The sequence below is a fragment of the Leucoraja erinacea genome, unplaced genomic scaffold (genome assembly GCF_028641065.1).
Source record: "Leucoraja erinacea ecotype New England unplaced genomic scaffold, Leri_hhj_1 Leri_871S, whole genome shotgun sequence".
In the NCBI taxonomy this organism is placed as follows: domain Eukaryota; kingdom Metazoa; phylum Chordata; class Chondrichthyes; order Rajiformes; family Rajidae; genus Leucoraja; species Leucoraja erinaceus.
The window spans coordinates 5,001-25,000 of record NW_026576808.1 but is presented as its reverse complement, the minus strand read 5'-3'; the positions used below and the strand labels follow the sequence as shown (position 1 = coordinate 25,000).

At 57.6% G+C, this 20,000-nt stretch overlaps 2 protein-coding genes across 2 annotated transcripts in view; both read left to right on the top strand.

Moving 5' to 3' along the window:
• Positions 1-10,603, top strand: part of LOC129694956 (uncharacterized) — a gene marked incomplete at its 5' end in the record, with an annotated part of 43,784 nt that extends 33,181 nt beyond the window's left edge. Inside the window, 4 exons of the mRNA XM_055631697.1 lie at positions 4,093-4,628; positions 6,466-6,560; positions 6,833-6,989; positions 9,938-10,603. Of these exons, the coding sequence (XP_055487672.1) occupies positions 4,093-4,628; positions 6,466-6,560; positions 6,833-6,989; positions 9,938-10,603 (1,454 nt within the window). The remainder of the gene's footprint in view (positions 1-4,092; positions 4,629-6,465; positions 6,561-6,832; positions 6,990-9,937) is intronic.
• A 3,430-nt stretch (positions 10,604-14,033) lies between these two features.
• Positions 14,034-20,000, top strand: part of LOC129694957 (tonsoku-like protein) — a 7,329-nt gene continuing 1,362 nt past the window's right edge. Inside the window, exons 1-3 of the mRNA XM_055631698.1 lie at positions 14,034-14,336; positions 14,766-14,934; positions 17,156-17,329. Of these exons, the coding sequence (XP_055487673.1) occupies positions 14,043-14,336; positions 14,766-14,882 (411 nt within the window). The 5' untranslated portion in view covers positions 14,034-14,042 and the 3' untranslated portion in view covers positions 14,883-14,934; positions 17,156-17,329. The remainder of the gene's footprint in view (positions 14,337-14,765; positions 14,935-17,155; positions 17,330-20,000) is intronic.

The following is a 20,000-nucleotide window of genomic DNA, read 5'->3' as shown; positions in this document are numbered from 1 at the left end:
CTCCCTCAGTACTGCCCCTCCCCTTCGGCACCGCCCCTCCCCTTTCGGCACCGCCCCTCCTTCAATACTGCACCCCTCCCTCAGTAGCACCCGCCCTCGGTACCCGCCCCCCATCCTCATGCCTCTACCTCACACCCCTCCCTCGGTACCGCCCCCCCCCGGTCGTACGGCATGCCCTCGGTACCCCCCCCCCCCCCCCCCCCCCCCTCCTCAATACCACACTCTGGAATTTTTTGAGGATGTAACCAGGATAATGGACAAGGGACGGCCAGTGGATGTAGTGAACCTGGACTTTCAGAAAGCGTTTGATAAGGTCCCACATAGGTGATTGGTGGCCAATTTAGAGCACATGGTATTGGGGGTAGGCAAGCACGTGCCGTGACTAATTACTCAGGGTAGGCGGTCAGTCGGTTTTAAAAAAAAATCTTAAACTGCACATGCGCAGATTGTTCTCTCTGTGAGCTGTCAGTTGACTTTTGCAACGTCTTCAAAAGCCATATCTCTTAATAAAGTAGCGTATTTCTTGGTAATGAAGACGCACCTGCGTCGAAGACACCCCCCCATTTTGAGTTGCTACATTTTGTAAGAAGGCTGGCGGGACATAGAATTTCTCACGCTCAAAATATAAAAAATTTAAATGAAGAAAGTAACAATTCAATTTGCCCAAGGCTTCCAAATCTCCATTCTGAATTACTGAATGGGCGGAGGGTGATGGCAGGTGGAAAGATGGTGGGAAAAACGGGAGCACCACGGGACAAGTTGAATGACAATACTAGTTCAAGGAACCAATTGGGGGGAGAGTTCCTTTCACAGTGTGTCAGGAGTCTGTCCAGGGTTGTGGGAGGGCAGGAGCGTTGAGAAGGAGGGAGTTGGGGATCATGCCAGTAACTCACTCACCACTGCGGCGGCATTCCTGGCACGGAGCCACCACATTGTGGCCGGGTTAGGAAATATCTCGGGTGGCTGCGAGCGGCCGCCAGGACCTCTGCGCTTTCTGTCAGCCTGCTCACCTCTGGCAGTGCTCTCCGTCTGAACACCTCTCTCCTGCCGCTCGCCAGCCTCGCTCATGTCAGCCGCTTCCCACAAATCCTTAAATTCCGACTGCCGCCGGGAGCAGGACGTTGCCTCACTTGCTGCGCTGGGTGACACTGCATGGCATTTATTGCCCGGTCCGTGTCTTTCAATGTAGACTGGACAGTGAGGGGACCAGCTCAAGAGCAAAGATCATAGAGCGGAGCAGATCAGCGGGCGATGGATAACAGGACAACGGGCGGTGGAGCTTACTCATGTGGCAGCGCGAACAAGGGACCAATTGAGGTTACTCATACTGACACGGGAGTAAGCTCCATCACCCGCTGTCCTGTTATCCATCGCCGGCTGACCTGCTCTTGAGCTGATTGCTGGCATGATCCCCGCCCCCCTCCTTCTCAACACTCCTGCCCTCCCCACAACTTTATCACTGGCCAGATTCCCCACAGCTGTGAAAGGAACTCTTCGCTGACCCCCCTGAAATATTTGTGATTTATTGTTGGGTAAAATATAGCGTCTTCATTGCTGGGAGATACGGTATTTAAAACATATTGCTCAAAGAAATCTACTTAACACATTATTTGTACACAAACTCTATTCTTCTCTCTTTGTTTCTTAAGATACTGGCACCCCATGTTTGAAAAACCCGCCAAGAAACTTGCGCTGCGCGGTACACAGTCCACGCTGCAAAGGCACGTCAGCTGCACATTCGCGTATTACAAGCACTGCGGATGTAACGCACAGGGGAATTATGCTTAACTATGAGATCGATCTCTTAGATAGGCATAATTCTCCCGTGCCTTCACTATTTATATTTAATAATCACCATTTTATAATTATAGTCAGGGTAGGCACGGCCATCTTTGCCTACCTTGACGGCACGTGCCTGACTGACATGGATAGAGAATTGATTGGCAGACAGGAAACAAAGAGATTAACGGGTCCCTTTCGGAATGGCAGGCAGTGACTAGTGGGGCACCGCAAGGCTCGGTGCTGGGACCGCAGCTATTTACAATATATATTAATGAGTTGGATGAAGGGATTAAGAGTAACATTAGCAAATTTGCAGATGACACAAAGCTAGGTGGCAGTGTGAATTGTGAGGAGGATGCTATGAGAATGCAGGGTGATTTGGACAGGTTGGGGGAGTTGAGTGGGCAAATGCAGTTTAATGTGGATAAATGTGAGTTTATCCACTTTGGGGGCAAAAACAGAAGGCATATTATTATCTAAATGGTGTCAAGTTGGGAAAAGGGGAAATACAACGAGATCTAGAGGTCCTTGTTCATCAGTCACTGAAAGTAAGCATACAGGTACAAAAGGCAGTAAAGAAAGTGAATGGCATATTGGCCTTCATAACAAGAGTAGTTGAGTAAAGGAGCATTTGTACAGGGCCCTAGTGAGACCACATCTGGAGTACTGTGTGCAGTTTTGGTCTCCAAACTTGAGGATGGACATTCTTGCTATTGAGGGAGTGCAGCGTAGATTTACAAGGTTAATTACCGGGATGGCTGGACTGTCATATGTTGATAGCTTGGAGCGGCTGGGCTTGTATACTCTGAAGTTTAGAAGGATGAGAGGGGATCTTATTGAAACATATAAGATTATTAAAGGTTTGGACACGTAAATATGTCCCCGATGTTGGGGGAGTCCAGAACCAGTGGCCACAGTTTAAGAATAAGGGGTAAGCCATTTAGAACGGAGATGAGGAAAAATGAGAAAAACTCTGAGAGTTGTGAGTCTGTGGAATTCTCTGCATCAGAGGGCGGTGGAGACTGGTTCTCCGGATGCTTTCAAGAGTGAGTTAGATAGAGATCTTGGGGATAGCGGAGTTAAGGGATATGGAGAGAAGGCAGGAATGGGGTACTGATTGGGGATGATCAGCCATGATCACGTTGAATGGGGATTGGTTGGTGCTGGCTCGAAGGGCCAAATGGCCCCTACTCCTGCACCTATTGTCTATTGTCCCTCAGCACTGCCCCTCCCTCGGTACATCCCTCGCTGTCCCCCCCTCGCTGCCCCTCCCTCACTGCCCTTCCCTCTGCCCCCCCCTCACTGCCCCCCCTCTGCTGCCCCCCCTCCCTGCCCCTCCCTCCCTGCCCCTCCCTCGCTGCCCCTCCCCCTGCCCCTCCCTCCCTGCCCCTCCCTCCTGCCCCCTCTCACTGCCCCTCACTGCCCCTCCCCACTGCCCCATCCCACGCTGCCCCCTCCCTCCCTGCCCCTCCCTCACTGCCCCCTCTCCTCTCAGCCCCTCCCTCCTCCCTCCACACTGCCCCCTCTCACCCCCATCACTGCCCCTCCCCTCCCTCCCTCCCTCCCTTTCCCTCTGCCCCTCCCTCCCTGCCCCTCCCTCACTGCCCCCTCTCACTGCCCCCTCTCACTGCCCCTCCCTCACTGCCCCTCCCTCACTGCCCCCCCTCACTGCCCCTCCCTCACTGCCCCTCCCTCACTGCCCCCTCTCACTGCCCCTCCCCTCGCTGCCCCTCCTGCCTCACTGCCCCTCCCTCACTGCCCCTCCCTCACTGCCCCCCTCACTGCCCCCTCTCACTGCCCCTCCCTCCCTCTGCCCTCCCTGCCCCTCCCTGCCCCTCCCCTGCCCCCCCTCCCTACCCCTCCCTCCCTGCCCCTCCCTCCTGCCCATCCCCTGCCCTTCCCTTGCCCCCTCCCTCCCTGCCCCTCCCTCCCTGCCCCTCCCTCGCTGCCCCTCCCTCTGCACTGCCCCCCCTGCCCCTCCCTCTGCTGCCCCTCCCCTGCCCCCCCCTCACTGCCCCCTCGCTCACTGCCCCCCTCCCTCTGCCCCTCCCTCCCTCCCTCGCTGCCCCCTCTCTTGGTACCACATTCCCTCAGTACCGCCCTTCCCACAGTACCGCACTCCTTCGGTAATGTACTGCCTCTGTACTGCCCCTCACTGATTACAACCCCTCCCTGAGTGCGGTCCCTCACCCTCCCCCTCCCCCCCTCAGTACCGCCGCTCCCTTGGTGTGTTGCCCCCTCATCGCCCCACCCATCGTATGGCGCTTCTAGATCTGACCCCTTGTCCTCACCACCCCTTTGCTGCTGCAGAGTCAGAGCTGACCATCTGTATCACGGACGTGCATTCATTGGTGCCGAATGAAGCCAAGCTCTCCTCCCTGGCGTCCAGTCCCTCCTGCCAGCGCCCCAGCCGGACCACCTGCCGGCCTCAACGCCCCTCCGCATCTGCCGCTGACCGCTCCCGCTCTCGGAGTGGCCAGAGAGACGGGGAGGAGTCGGAGCGAGAGGATGGATACCCGTGGCTGAGGTCGGCGGAGTGGACCTGGAGCCCGGAAGCAGTCCTGGATGAGACTCCGGGACCGAGCGGAGGGGTCTCCCAGGAGGAGCCGGGGCAGGAGAGTTCGTCCCTGACTGTGTTGGGGCACCAGGACCCTGGAGGAACCCTGGATGGTGAGTGGCTGGAGGTGGAGAGGAAGAAGGAGGCAGGGAGCAGCAAAGAGCTGGATCGGAGCTGTCTCCCGCGAGAGCAGACCACCCTGGACCCCAGCCCGTCTCGCTCCCCCTCGCCCCCCGCAGAAGCACCCATGGACGAAGGCAGCAGGAGCCCCACAGAAGCCCAGATCCAGGTAAAACCTTACCTCTCCCCATCCCCTCACCAGCATGGCAACCACACCCCTGGGGCGGCTATCACTTTGTTATTGTCACGTGTTCTTCAGATGTAAGAGCAGAGCTAGGCCATTCGGCCCATCAAGTCTACTCCGCCATTCAATCGTGCATGAGCTATCAACATTCTCCTGCCTTCCCCCCTCCCCACCCCCCATAACCTCTGACACCCATACTAATCAAGAATCTGTCAATCTGTACCTTAAAAATGTTAATTGCCGGCCTCAACAGTCATCTGTGGCAATGAATTCCACAGATTCCCCTCCCTGTACTGAATGTACTAAGATAGGGTGAAAGACTTAGTTTGTGAACTGTCGGCTGCCATCATACCTTACATGCGTACATTCAAGTATGCATCCTATCGGGATGCTTCACAGCTTGGTTTGGGAACAGCTCTGCCCAAGACTGCAAGAAATTACAGAGATTTGTGGATGTAGCCCAGTCCATCACACAGACTAGGCTCCCTATCATCGACTCCATCTACACTTCACACTGCCCCGGGAAGGCAGCCAACATAATCAAAGAGGTCCCACCCCAGTCATTCCTCGTTCTCCCTGCTCCTGTCTGACAGAAGATGACAAGGCTTGAACCAGGCTCAGGAACAACTTCTTCCCTTCTGTTATCAGGCTTCTGAATGGTCATTCCAAAAGTTGAGGGCACTGTCTGATTCACCTCGACCCCACTATGGACATTGGACTTTGTGTATGGAGCTGGTGTTACAATGCTGAGAACTCCGTATCTTCCAAGTTGTTCCTTCCATTGTACTCGAGTTTGATTTGATTGTATTTGTGTCTAATATATTTTATCTGATTGGATAGCAAGCAAAACAAAGGTTTTCATTCTACATTGGTGCACGTGACAATAAGAAATTGAACCTAACTCAACTCAACACTAAATAGACAGTGCAAAGAGAAAAATATAGTGCAGTTCATAGTGTTACAGCATTAAAGCAGAGAAAGTGCAGATTAACATAAAACTGCAAAAGCTGAAATAAAGTAGGTGGGAAGATCGGTAGAACACCTTCGCTTATGGCACGACCATTCAGTAGCCTGGTCTACACCAGGGAAGAAGCTGTTCCTGATTCTGGTGGTACTTGCTTTCACGTTCCTGTATCTTCTGCCTGACGGGAGAGGGGAGAAGAGGGAATGACCAGGTTCGGCAGGCAGGCTGGGACTCAATTCCTTAGAGCACTGGTGGATGCGAGGTGATCGTGTAGAGGTGTATAGAATCATGGGGGGGGAACTGTAAATAAGTGAATGCTTTTACCCAGGAGAGGGGTTTCAACAACCAGAGATTTAAGGTGAGGGGGGGGGGGGTTAAAGGTTCAATAAGACACATGGATATGCAGGGATTAGAGGGTATGGATCATCATAATCATACTTTATATTTATATATATTTAGCAACATACGAGGGATTTGATTTGCCATACAGTTATACCAATAAAAGCAACAGAACGCACAAAATACACTTTAACATAAACATCCACCACAGCGACTCCTCCACATTCCTCACTGTGATAGAAGGCAAAAAAAACTTCAATCCCTTCCCTTCTTTGTTCTCCCGCGGTCGGGGGCCTCGAGCCCTCCGTTGACGGGACGATCTTGGCTCCTGTTGGGCCCTCCTCGTTGTGGCAATCAGGCTCCTTCATTGGGGGGGGGGGGGGGGGAATCTCAGCCCGTCACGGGCGATCGGAACCCGGGGCTGGGCTGGTCGAACTTCTGACAGATTGGACAGAGGGGGGTTTCCTTCACAGCTACCCAACCAGGGGTAACAAGTGTGTCCTTGTTCCCCCCCTGCAGACCCCCGGGGGGAGCGCTGCGCCCTCATTGCCCCCAACCCTGCGGGTCAGGGTGTGTGTCCTGGACAAGGTGTTCCTCATCCCCGTCTCTCACAGGTAGGGGGTGGCGCTGTATAGTGGCGGGGGGGAGAGAGAGAGAGAGGGGGGGGGAGGGGGGGAGGGAAGGAGGGAAAGAGAGGGTTAGGGATGGGAGAGAGTGGGGCAAAGGAGGAGAGATACGAGGGGAAGAGTGGATGAGTGAGGGGAAGGGGGTGAGGGAGGGGCAGGGGGTGAGAGAGTGGTGGGAGGGGGTGAGGAGGAGCGGGAGGGGTCACGGGGTCAAGGTGGTGGCCATGCCAGGTTGTGCACTGTCCGCTCTCTCTCCACAGCCCCTTTGCCTCCCCCACAGTGTCCTGGCTCGCCACGGAGGCTGCAGGCCGCTCGGCCCTCATCTGGGGATACCGGCCCCAGCTCACCCTCACCTCTCACCGTGCCATCCTCTCCCCCGACGACCTCCTCACCCACACACTCCGTGACAACGAGCAGGTAGGCACACACCCGCAATGGGGGAGGGTGAGCGGGGGGGGGGGGAGGGATGAGCACAGGGAAGAGGAACGAGGAGGAAGGAGGAGGAGAGTGGTAGGGAGAAGGAGGGCAGAGCAGAGGGGAGTAGGGGAGGGAATGAGTGGAGGTGAAGAGGGACGAAGGGGTGGGGGTGGCATGGGGGAATGAAGGGAGCGGTGGAGCTGAGGCATAGGGGAGTGAAGGGTGATGGGAGAAGCAAGTGAAGGGAACTGGCTGGGGTGAGAGGTGCGGGAGGAGTACGGGGCTGTGTGGCTGGTGGGTATGGGGCTGTGTGTGTGAGTGCGGGCGGGTACGGGGCTCTGCATATGTGAGTACGGGGCTGTGTGGGGGTACGGGGCCGTGTGTGGGGGTACGGGGCTGTGGGTGTGTGTGTGGTGGGGTACGGGGTGTGTGGGGGTACGGGGCTGTGTGTGTGTGGGGGTACGGGCTGTGTGTGTGTGTGTGGGGTACGGGGCTGTGTGTGTGGGGTACTGTGTGTGTGTGTGTGGGGGTGGGTGTGTGTGTGTGTTGGGGGTACGGGGCTGTGTGTGTGTGTGTGTGGGTACGGGGCTGTGTGTGTGTGTGTGGGGGTACGGGGCTGTGTGTGTGTGTGTGTGTGTGGGGTACGGGGCTGTGTGTGTGTGTGTGTGTGGGGGTACGGTGTGTGTGTGTGTGTGTGTGTGTGTGTGTGTGTGTGTGTGTGTGTGTGTGTGTGTGTGTGTGGGGGTGTGTGTGTGTGGGTGTGTGGTGAGTGTGTGTGTGTGTGTGTGTGTGTGTGTGTGTGTGTGTGTGTGTGTGTGGGGCTGTGTGTGTGTGTGTGGGGGTACGGGGATGTGTGTGGGGGTACGGGGGTGTGGTGTGTGTGTGTGGGGGTACGGGGCTGTGTGGTGTGTGTGGTGGTGTGTGTGTGGGGGTACGGGCTGCTGTGTGTGTGTGTGTGGGGTACGGGGCTGTGTGTGTGTGTGTGTTTGTGGGGGGGTGTGTGTGTGTGTGTGTGTGTGTGGGGTACGGGGCTGTGTGTGTGTGTGTGTGTGTGTGGGTACGGGGCTGTGTGTGTGTGGGGGTACGGGGCTGTGTGTGTGTGTGTGTGTGGGTACGGGGCTGTGTGTGTGTGTGTGGGGGTACGGGGCTGTGTGTGTGTGTGGGTACGGGGCTGTGTGTGTGTGGGGTGTGTGTGGGGTACGGTGTGCTGTACGGGGCTGTGTGTGGGGGTACGGGGCTGTGTGTGTGTGTGTGGGGGGTACGGGGCTGTGTGTGTGTGTGTGTGGGGTACGGGGCTGTGTGTGTGTGGGGTACGGCTGTGTGTGTGTGTGTGTGTGTGGGGGTACGGGGCTGTGTGTGTGTGTGGGGGTACGGGGCTGTGTGTGTGTGTGGGGGTACGGGGTGTGTGTGTGTGTGGGGGTACGGGGCTGTGTGTGTGTGGGGGTACGGGGCTGTGTGTGTGTGTACGGGGTGTGTGGGGGTACGTGTGGGTGTGTGTGTGGGGGTACGGGGCTGTGTGTGTGTGTGGGGTACGGGGCTGTGTGTGTGTGTGGGGGTACGGGGCTGTGTGTGTGTGGGGGTACGGGGCTGTGTGTGGGTACGGGGCTGTGTGGGGTGTGTGTGTGTGTGGGGGTACGGGGCTGTGTGTGTGTGGGGGGGGTACGGGTGTGTGTGTGTGTGGGGGTGTGGGTGTGTGTGTGTGTGTGGGGGTACGGGGCTGTGTGTGTGTGTGTGGGGGGTACGTGGTCTGTGTGTGTGTGTGGGGGTACGGGGCTGTGTGTGTGTGTGCTGTGTGGGTACGGGGCTGTGTGTGTGTGTGTGTGTGTGTGTGGGGTACGGGGCTGCTGTGTGTGTGGGGGGGGCTGTGTGTGTGTGTGTGTGTGTGTGGGGGTACGGGTGTGTGTGTGTGGGGGTACGGGTGTGTGTGTGGGGGTACGGGGCTGTGTGTGTGTGTGGGTGTACGGGGCTGTGTGTGTGTGTGTGTGGGGGTACGGGGTGTGTGTGTGTGTGTGTGGGGGTACGGGGGGGCTGTGTGTGTGTTGTGTGTACGGGCTGTGGTGTGTGTGGGTGTGGGGGTACGGTGTGTGTGTGTGGGGGTACGGGGCTGTGTGTGTGTGGGGGTACGGGGCTGGGTGTGTGTGTGTGGGGGTGTGTGTGTGTGTGGGGGTACGGGGCTGTGTGTGTGTGTGGGGGTACGGGGCTGTGTGTGTGTGTGTGTGTGCTGTGTGTGTGTGGGGGTACGGGTGTGGGGGTACGGGGCTGTGTGTGTGTGTGGGTACGGGGCTGTGTGTGTGTGTGTGTGGGGTACGGGGCTGTGTGTGTGGGGGTACGGGGCTGTGTGTGTGTGTGGGGGTACGGGGCTGTGTGTGTTTTGGGTACGGGGGCTGTGTGGGGGTGGGCTTTTTGGGTACAGGGCTGTGTGCAGCCCTGCCCTGCCCCACACCAGCCCTGCCCTGCCCCGCACCAGCCCTGCCCTGCCCCGCAACAAGCCCACGTGCCCTGCCCCGCACCAGCCCTGCCCTGCCCCGCCCAACAGCCCCACCAGCCCTGCCCTGCCCCACACCAGCCCTGCCCGCCCCGCACCAGCCCTGCCCTGCCCCACACCAGCCCTGCCCTGCCCCACACCAGCCCTGCCCTGCCCCACACCAGCCACTGCCCTGCCCCGCACCAGCCCTGCCCTGCCCCACACCAGCCCTGCCCTGCCCCACACCAGCTGCCCTGCCCTGCCCCGCACCAGCCCTGCCCCGCACGCACCAGCCCTGCCCTGCACCAGCCCTGCCCTGCCACGCACCAGCCCTGCCCCGCACCAGCCCTGCCCTGCCCCGCCACCAGCCCTGCTCCGCACCAGCCCTGCCCTGCCCCGCCCCAGCCCTGCTCCGCACCAGCCCTGCCCTGCCCCGCACCAGCACTGCCCTGCCCCGCACCAGCCCTGCCCTGCCCCGCACCAGCCCTGCCCTGCCCCGCACCAGCCCTGCTCCGCACCAGCCCTTCCCCTGCCCCGTACCAGCCCTGCCCCGCACCAGCCCTGCCCTGCCCCGCACCAGCCCTGCCCTGCCCCGCACCAGCCCTGCCCCGCCCCGCACCAACCCTGCCCTGCCTCGCACCAGCCCTGCCCTGCCTCGCACCAGTCCTGCCCCGCCCCGCACCAGCCCTGCTCCGCACCAGCCCTGCCCTGCCCCGCACCAGCCCTGCCCCGCACCAGCCCTGCCCTGCCCCGTACCAGCCCTGCCCCGCACCAGCACTGCCCTGCCCCACACCAGCCCTGCCCTGCCTCGCACCAGTCCTGCCCTGCCCCGCACCAGCCCTGCCCCGCACCAGCCCTGCCCTGCCCTGCCCCGCACCAACCCTGCCCTGCCTCGCACCTGCCCTGCCCCGCACCAGCCCTGCCCCGCACCAGCCCTGCCCTGCCCTGCACCAGCCCTGCCCCGCCCTGCACCAGCCCTGCCCCGCCCCGCACCAACCCTGCCCCTGCCCCGCACCTGCCCCGCACCAACCTTGCCCCGCACCAACCCTGCCCCGCACCAGCCCTGCCCCGCACCAGCCCAGCCCTGCCCTGCCCCGCACCAACCCTGCTCGGCACCAGCCCTCCCTCACCCCAGCTTTGCCTCACCTGATGATACAAAAGTTAATGGTTTTGAAGATAGTGAAGATGGTTGTGAAAGATTGTAGCAGGATCTGGATCGATTGGTCAGGTGGGCGAAGGAATGGCTGTTGGAATTTAATACAGAGAGGTGTGAGGTGTTGCGTTTTGGGACATCAAGGGCAGGATCTACACAGTAAATGTTCGGCCTTTGTGGCATGTTATAGAGCAGAGGGATCGAGGAGTACAGGTGCATGGTTCCTTGAAGGTCGAGTCGCAGGTAGATAAGGTGCTTTGGGCACATTGGCCTTCATCAGTCAGAGTATTGAGTATAGTAGGTATGTTACAAAACCTACCTGAATCGTCATTAGGAATCTGCCCTCAGCCAGGCCCGCGATTTTGGCGCTGTTTGGAGGGGGCGGGTTTAAAACGCGATTTTTACTAGGCTGTACTAATCGCACATGTTCAGCCTAGTAAATCATTAACGAAAAATCGCTGCAAGACCCGGTCGCAAAAGATATTATTAGTTTTATAGGCCTCGATAATATAGTTCTAATAGTTTTAAAATTAGTCTCTGATTTCACAACCTCTCGCAGCCCCAGGGTTTTATAGAGCAAACAATTAAAGGTATGTACCTTATTTTTACATTAAATGGGGCATATATATAACCCTATATATCAAATTATCTATAACGAATAGCTCATTTTGGGCTTTTTATATCCCGCAGTATTTTTCTCGGCATTTGAGGGCACTAATCCAGCGCGATGTCAACATTCTAAACCGGCGCGTTCCACATGAACCCACTAGAAAGCCGATTTAAATGGGCATTTATTTACAGCAATTGAACACTAAATTCCTTCCATTTGGCCTATAAATTAATGTAAATTAGATATAAAAATCATGTTATAATGTGAATTATTTGTGAATAATCTTTGGACACTTAGGCTATTTAAAAATGTTAATCTTTCCTTAAGAAATGGGCGTTTGATTATCCAAGGTCACAGCTTTTTTGTAATGTCCATTGAAAATCAATAGGGAACAAGATGCTAATTTCCGAGTATGAAAATGGTCATAACTTTTTTAATACTTGAGATATGAAAGTGAATTTGGTGTCAAATTAAACTTATTGTTATGCTTTATCTGATGGGATAAATTGCAGACTTGATTTTTTAAATCTCAAAATTTTGTAACATTGCTAAGTATAGTAGTTGGGAGGTCACGTTGCAGTTGTATAAGACGTTGGTGAGGCGCCATGTTATAGGAAAGATGTTGTCAAGCTTGAAAGGGTTCAGAAAAGATTACGAGGATGTTGCGTGGACTAGAGGGTGTGAGTTATAGGGAGAGGTTGAGTAGGCTGGGTCTCTATTCCATGGAGCGTAGGAGGAGGATGGGAGATCATATAGCTGTACAAAATCATGAGAGGAATATATTGGGTAGATCCACAGTCTTTTACCCAGAGTAGGTGAATCGAGGACCAGTGGACGTGGGTTCAAGGTGAAGGGGAAAAGATTTAATAGGAATCCGAGGGGGAACTTTTTCACGTAAAGGTTGGTGGGTTTATGGAACAAGCTGCCAGAGAAGGTAGTTGTGGCTGGGACTATCCTATCGTTTTGGAGACAGATAGATGGTTAGGACAGGTTCGGAGGGATATGGACCAAGCGCAGGCAAGCAGGACTAGTGTAGCTGGGACATTGTTGGCCAGTGTGGGCATGTTGGGCCGAAGGGCCTGTTTCCACACTGTGTCACTCTATGACCTCATCCCTGCCCCACACCACTCCCCGTTCCACCCCGACATCCGTTCCTCAGAAACCTCAATACCCCCATTGTTCAAATATCTATCTATCTACACCCCGAATAAATCCACTAATCTGCCCTCCCCTTCCCACTGAGACATCCATTGACTCTGGGAAACGTCTTCTTAGCTCAGTTTTAAATTCGAGTCAGCGACTGTGTAGGCAGACACAGCTGGTGGAGTTGCCTCACAGCACAGTCGACCAGTGTCGATCCTTACCTTAGGTGCTGTTTGTGTGGAGTTTGCACGTTCTCCTTGTGACCGTGCGGGTTTCCTCCGTCTCCTCTTGCATCCCAAAGATGTGTGGGTTTGTAAGTGAATTGGCCTCTGTAAATTGCCCCGAGCATGGAGGGAGTGGATGAGAAAGAGGGATAAGTTAAAATGCATGTCAATGGGTTATTGTGGTAGACGTGGACTTGGTCGGACAAATGGCCTGTTTCCATGTGTTATAGATGTCTATTGTGTTACAATGCTGAAAATTATAATACAATTTGGATAGATTGCAAAAAAGCAAAGCTTTTCACTGTACCATTGATCCACATGACAGTAATAAACCTAAACGGGCATTTCACCCCAACTTGTCCAGACCAACCAAGATGCCCCATCTAATCTGTTCCTATTTTCCTGTGTTTGGCCCATCTATTAATATATAAAACTCAAACCCATCCGTCCGCCTGCAGTACGGATCCCTTCCTGCCTTTTGATTCGTTGACGGCTGCTCCTTCCTATCAGCTTCCAACACACTTCGAAACAAAGTTGCAAGACAGGAACACTCTGAACTTTTCACTGCTGCAGCAGGCAGGGGAGGTGCAATTGAGGGAGGCAGGGGAGTGCTGGAAACTTACATTTGGCAACGGCTTCAGTTCCATTGGAGGAGACGGGTGCATGGTGGAATATTGGGTTGGGGGAATCACACCATTGGGGGAGCAGACCCAACGGGTCTGCACTTGGTCTAGTATCCCTCTAAATGCCTCGGGCTGTCTCCTCCCATCCCTCGGCCTTCGGGCTCCTCCTCCTTTTTCCTTTCTTCATTTCCTTTCCATGTTCACACCTGTGTGAAAAGTTGCCTTTCATGTTCCTATTAAATCTTCACCCTCTCACCTTAATTTGTGCCCTCTGGTTCTTGATTCCACTACTCTGGGTAAAAGACTGTGTGTACGTACACCTTGTCCAATCCTCTCAAGATTTTATAAATCCTCAGTCTCCTGCACTCATAAAAATAAAGTCCTTGGCTTGCCAACCATCCGTGAGTACTGGCAACCTCCTTGGAAGTTTTCTGTGCATTGTTTAGGCTTAATGACATCCTTTAGCAGTGTGATCAGAACTGAACACTGCACTCCATATATGGAGCCGGGGGGAGGGGGAGAGATGACTTAGGGGGAGGGGGTGCGAGGTACCGGGGGGGGAAGTCGATCGATGGGGGAGGAGATAGGACCTGCGGTGAGGGAGCCTGGGGGGGGTGCGCAGAGAGGACCCGGGAGGGGGTGAGGGGAAGAGGACGGGTGGGTGGATAGGAGTGGGCGAGGGGAGGATATACAGACAGGATCAGCAGGGTGGGTGAAGCTCCAGGATGGGCTCAGGAAGGGCTGTGAGGGAGGCAGAGGGTAAATCCCCCACCCCCCTGTTGGGCGTTGACCTGTGCCACTGTTGTTGACCTGTGCCTACAGAAGAGAATGCTGCGATGGTGAAGATCCTGGAGCTGCAGCAGAGGGCATCGTCGATGGACCTGAGTGGGCTCCCGCTGGGCACCGAGGGCTTGGTCCCCCTCCTGCGCTCCCTCCGCCTACACGTGGCAACCCGGGAGCTGCGACTGGCAGGCACACAGCTGGCACTGCCCGCCATAGGAGAGCTACTCGCCACCCTGCTCACCCTACCCAACCTCACCCTACTTGACCTCTCCAACAACCTCATCAATGGCCCCGGCCTGAGGGAGCTCATCGAGGGAGCACGCCACTCCACCCAACCCCCATTCCCAGTGAGTGCCAGACCCCTCCCATCCCCTCCCCTCCCCTCCGGAAGCAATGCCCTGGGTTGGGGACGAACCGGGGGGAGAGAGGAATGCATCCGCGGGAGAAGGGGGCAGGATCAGGAGGGGGGGAGGAGAGGGGAGGGGGTGATTAGAGGAGTGGGGGGCATAGAGAGGAGCAGGGGTGAGGAGAGGAGGAGAGTACCTGGAGAATGGGAGGGGGGAGATGAGAGGGGAGTGATGAGAGGGGGAGAGAATTGGCAGAGTGTACCTGGAGGAAGGGGAGGGGGGAGGTGGGGTGGGGGAGGGGGGAGGTGGGGATGGGAGGGGAGATGGGACAGGGCCCCGGGGGAGGGGGTATTAGCGGTGGTGTATCTGAGGCAATGGGCGCCTCGTACCCACAACTCTTTGGTGAGGGTTACCTCTAACTGTTTGCAGAGTCTGCGGGAGTTGAACCTGAGCCTCAACCCGCTGGGCGAGGGCAGCTGGCAGTGCCTGGCCGTGCTGTTGGAGTGTTGTCCCGTGCTCACCACACTCCGACTGCGGGGGCTGTGAACTCACCGCTGCCCCGTTCTGCAGCACCCTGCGCTTAGCTGCGCTCTCCGAGGTACGCACCCTCTCCGACTCCTCTCAGTACCACCCCCCCCAGTATGACCCCCCTCAATACTGCCCCCCTCAGTATTGACCCCCCTCCCCCAGTACCGCCCCCCCTCCCCCAGTACCCCACCCCCCCCCCCTCCCCCAGTACCCCCGCCCCCCCTCCAGTACCCCATACCCCCCCCCCCCCCCCCCCAGTACCGCGCCCCCTCAGTATTGACCCCCCTCCCCCCAGTACTGCCCCCCCCCTCCCCCAGTACCCCCCCCCCCCCTCCACCAGTACCCGCCCCCCCTCCTCCACCAGTACCGCCCCCCCTCCCCCAGTACCCGCCCCCCCTCAGTATTGACCCCCTCCCCCAGTACCCCCCGCCCCCCCCCCCCCCATCCCCCAGTACCCGCCCCCCCTCCCCCAGTACCGCCCCCCTCCCCCAGTACCCGCCCCGCCCCCCCTCTCCAGTACCGCCCCCCCTCCCCACCCCCCTCCCCCGCCCCCCTCCTCCCCCCCAGTACCGCCCCCCCTCCCCCAGTACCCCGCCCCCCCTCCCGCAGTACCGCCCCCCTCCCCCATACCCGCCCCCCCCTCCCCAGTACCGCCCCCCCCTCCCCAGTACCGCCCCCCCCCCTGCACCAGTACGCGCCCCCTTCTCCCCCAGTACCGCCCCCCCTCCCCCAGTACCGCCCCCCTCCTGCACCAGTACCCCGCGTACCCCCCCCCCCTCCCCCAGCCCCCTTCCTCCCCCGTACCCCCGCCCCACTCCCCCAGTACTGCCCCCCCCCTCCCCAGTACCGCGCCCCCCCCTGCACCAGTACCGCCCTGCCCCCCCCCTCCCCCAGTACCGCCCCCCCCCTCCCCCAGTTACCGCCCCCCCCCCCCAGTACCGCCCCCCTCCCCCAGTACGCCCCCACGCCCCAGTACCACCCCCCCCCCCCCAGTACCGCCCCACTCCCCCCCCGCCCCACTCCCCCAGTACCGCCCCCTCCTGCACCAGTACCCCCGCCCCCCCCCTTCCCCCCCGCCCCCCCACCGCCCCAGTACCCCCCCACTCCCCCAGTACCCCCCCGCCCCCCCCTCCCCCAGTACCGCCCCCCTCCTGCACCAGTAACCGCCCCCCCCCCTCCCCCAGTACCACCCCCACTCCCCCAGTACCCCGCCCCCCCTCCCCCAGTACCACCCCACTCCCCCAGTACCGCCCCACTCCCCCAGTACCGCCCCCCCGCCCCACTCCCCCAGTACCGCCCCCCCTCCTGCACCACCCACCCCGGTACCCCCCCCCCCCCTCCCCCAGTACCGCCCCCTGCCCCCAGTACCACCCCACTCCCCCAGTACCCGCCCCCCTCCTGCACCAGTACCGCCCCCCCCCCCCCCCCCAGTACCACCCCACTCCCCCAGTACCCGCCCCCTCCTGCACCAGTACCAGTACCGCCCCCCCCTCCCCCAGTACCACCCCACTCCCCCCAGTACCCCCCCCCCCTCCTGCACACCAGTACCGCCCCCCCCTCCCCCATTACCGCCCCCCTCCCCCAGTACCCCCCCCCCCCCTCCTGCACCAGTACCACCCCCCTCCTGCACCCCCCACCGCCCCCTCCTGCCCCAGTACCCCCGCCCCCTCCTGCACCAGTACCCCCCGCCCCCTCCTGCACCAGTACCCCCCCTACCTCCCCAGTACCCGCCCCCTCCTGCACCAGTACCGCCCCTCCTCCCCCCCCGCCCCCTCCTGCACCAGTACCCCCCCCCCCCTCCTGCACCAGTTACCCCGCCCCCAGTAACCTCCCTCCTGCCCCAGTACCGCCCCCTCCTCCCCCCCCCCCCACCCCGCCCCCTCCCCCCAGTACCCCCCCCCCTCCTGCCCCCAGTACCCCCCGCCCCCTCCTCCGCCCAGTACCGCCCCCCTCCTCCCCCAGTACCCCCCCCCCCCCTCCACCAGTACCACGCCCCCTCCTCCACCAGTAACCGCCCCCCCTCCCCCAGTACCGCCCGCCCCCCTTCAGTACTGACCCCCCTCCTTCAGTACAGCCCCCCCTCAGTACCCGCTCCCCCCCTTAGTAATGCCGCCCCTCAGTACTGCACTCCCTCAGTACTGCCGCCCTCAGTACTGCCCCCCTCAGTATCGCCCCCCCCAGTACAGCACTCCCTCCGTACCCCCCCTACCTCCTTCCCCCCCCCCCCCCCCACAGTAACCCCCCCGCCCCTCAGTACCAGCACACCTCACTGTTATATCTTTCACCCCCAGGCAGCTCTGTGAAGACCCTGGAGTTGTCGTGGAACCCTCTGGGGTGCCTGGGACTGCACCCCCTGGCCCGCACCCTGCAACACCTCGACCTCACCCACCTGCAGCTCGACTCCGTCACAACCTTGCCCCCGTGACGGCAACCTCACTGAGCCACTGCTCACCTACCTGGGCCATGTGAGTGCTGCACCCTCTCCTCCCCCTTTAACCCGTCCCAAGCCTCTCCCTCATATCCCCCGTCATACCCATACACACCCCTTCCCCGTCACCCCCATACTCACCCTCTCCCTCATCTTCCCACCCCCCCCCCACCCGCAACCCACCCACCCCACACACCCCCCCCCCCCCCGTCACCCCATACTCACCCCTCTCCCTCATCTCCCCCCCCCCCCGTCACCGCAAAGCCACCCACACCCCCCCCCCCCCCGTCACCCCATACTCACCCTCTCCCTCATCTTCCCACCCCCCCCCCCCCCCCCCCGTCACCCCGAACCCACCCACACACCCCCCCATCACCCCCCATACTCACCCTCACCCTCATAATAATATTAATAATAATGCATTTTATTTGCTGCCGCATTTCAGGACACCCAAGGATAACTTACAGGACATAAAATCACAATACATTTATCAATATTAAAATCAAGTTGATTAAAAACAAAAAAAAAAAAAAACACAAAACATTTTAATCATTAAAATCAGGGTGAACATGGTGGAAGTTATGTCGGGTATGCTAATCTAAACAGGTGTGTTTTGAGTTGTGATTTGAATTGATCGATAGTGTCCAGGTGACGGATGGGAGGTGGGAGAGTGTTCCAGAGACGTGGGGCAGAGCAGCTGAAGGCTCTGGCACCCGTGGTGCTGAGTCTAAATGTGGGGACAGTTAAAATTGCAGCTGAGGAGGAACGAAGTGACCGGGAAGGAGTGTAGGGTAGCAGCAGGTCAGAGAGGTATTGGGGGGCAAGGTAGTGTAGGGCTTTGAAGGTCAGCAGTAAAATCTTGTAGTTAATCCGGTGGTGCACAGGGAGCCAGTGGAGCTGAGTGAGGATGGGTGTGATGTGGTCCGATGATCTGGTGTGGGTGATGATCCGGGCTGCAGAGTTCTGAATGCATTGGAGGCGATGAAGAAGTTTATTGGAGGTGCAAGTGAGGAGGGCGTTGCAGTAATCGATGCGGGATGTGACCAGAGCGTGGATGACTTTTGTATTGTCTTTGGAGAGGGAGGGGCGGAGTCTGGAGATGTTGCGGAGATGAAAGTATGCAGAGCGTGTGATATTGCTGATGTGGGGGCCAAAGGAAAGTGTACTGTCCAGAATGACGCCAAGACTTTTGACATGGGAGGAGGTGGGTATGGGTGAGTCATCAACTGAAATGGTGAACGGGTGGGTTTTGGAGAGTGTGGACTTTGAGCCAATTAGCATGATTTCTGTTTTATTTCCATTGAGTTTTAGAAGGTTGAGTGGCATCCATGTTGCTGATAGCTTGAAGACAGGTGGTGAGGAGCAGTTGGGGGAAGGGAGGTGTTTGGTTTTGTGGAGAGGTAAAGTTGTGTATCATTGGCGTAGCAGTGAAAATTGATTCCAAATTGACGGAGAATATTGCCAAGAGGTTGAATATAGATGATAAAAAGCAGTGGCCCCAACACCGATCCCTGAGGAACACCATGGGTGACTGTAGCAGTTGTGGATGTGACTTTATTTCCCTGGATGAACTGTTTTCTTTCTTGTAGATAGGACCTGAACCAAAGTAGTGCATTGTTGTTGATGCCGGTGGCAGATAGACGTTCCAGAAGAATTGGGTGGGAATAGTGTCAAAGGCTGCTGTGAGGTCGAGGAGGATCAGGATGGATAAGTGTCAGCTGCGAGAAGGAGATCATTTGTAATTTTTACCAAGGCTGTTTCAGTGCTGTGATTGTGGCGGAAAACCGGACTGAAATGGTTCATAGAGGTTATTGTTTTGAAGGTGGACTTGAAGTTGTGTCGCTACTGTCCTTTCCAGAAGTTTAGTGATGAATGGGAGGTTGGAGATGTGGCGGTAGTTATTTGGATTGTTGCATCAGAACCTGTTTTTTTTAGAATTGGGGTGACAGAAGCTGTTTTGAGAGATGTAGGGACAGTAGTAGTTGATAGGGAGGAGTTAATTATGGACGTTATGATGGGTGAGATAGAGGGCAGACAGGATTTAACCAGGACAGTAGGGATGGGATCAAGCAAGCAGGAGGAGTTCTTGGACTTGGTGATGAGTTTAGTTATTTCTTCGACTGTTGGAAGCTGGAAAGTAGATAGTGTGGAGACTGGGGAGTCCAGTGTAGAAGTCCAGGGTGGGCTGTTGTGAGCAGAAGCTGAGAAAGAGTTCAATTGGTGATGAATGCTGGTGATTTTGGTACTGAAGACGTCCAAAAACGTATTACACTGAGCAGTGGAGGTAAGGTGATTCGAGGTTTCAGGAGGCTTAAGTAGTGGAGAATAAAGTCCGAGTGTTATTTTCACTGTTGTTGATGATGTTGGAGTAGGAGGAGGATTTAGCAGCAGTCAGGGCATTTTATATGAGAGAAGATGATCTGTATGCATTTGGTGGTGAATAGTTAGTCCAGTTTTATTTGTAAGTCTCTCCAGATGCCGGCCCACCATTTTCATATGGCGGAGTTCAGGAGTGTACCACGGAGATGACCTGCTAAAACAGACTGTACGGGTTTTCAGAGGAGCCAAGGAGTTTAATGAGTGGGATAAACAGTCATTGTAGTGATCAGCCAGGTTAGCAATGCAGAGTAGGGGGAAGTAGGATGAAGAGAGTTACTGATTAGTCTGTTGAGTTCCACTTGATTAATGTTTTTCAGATTACAGAAGGA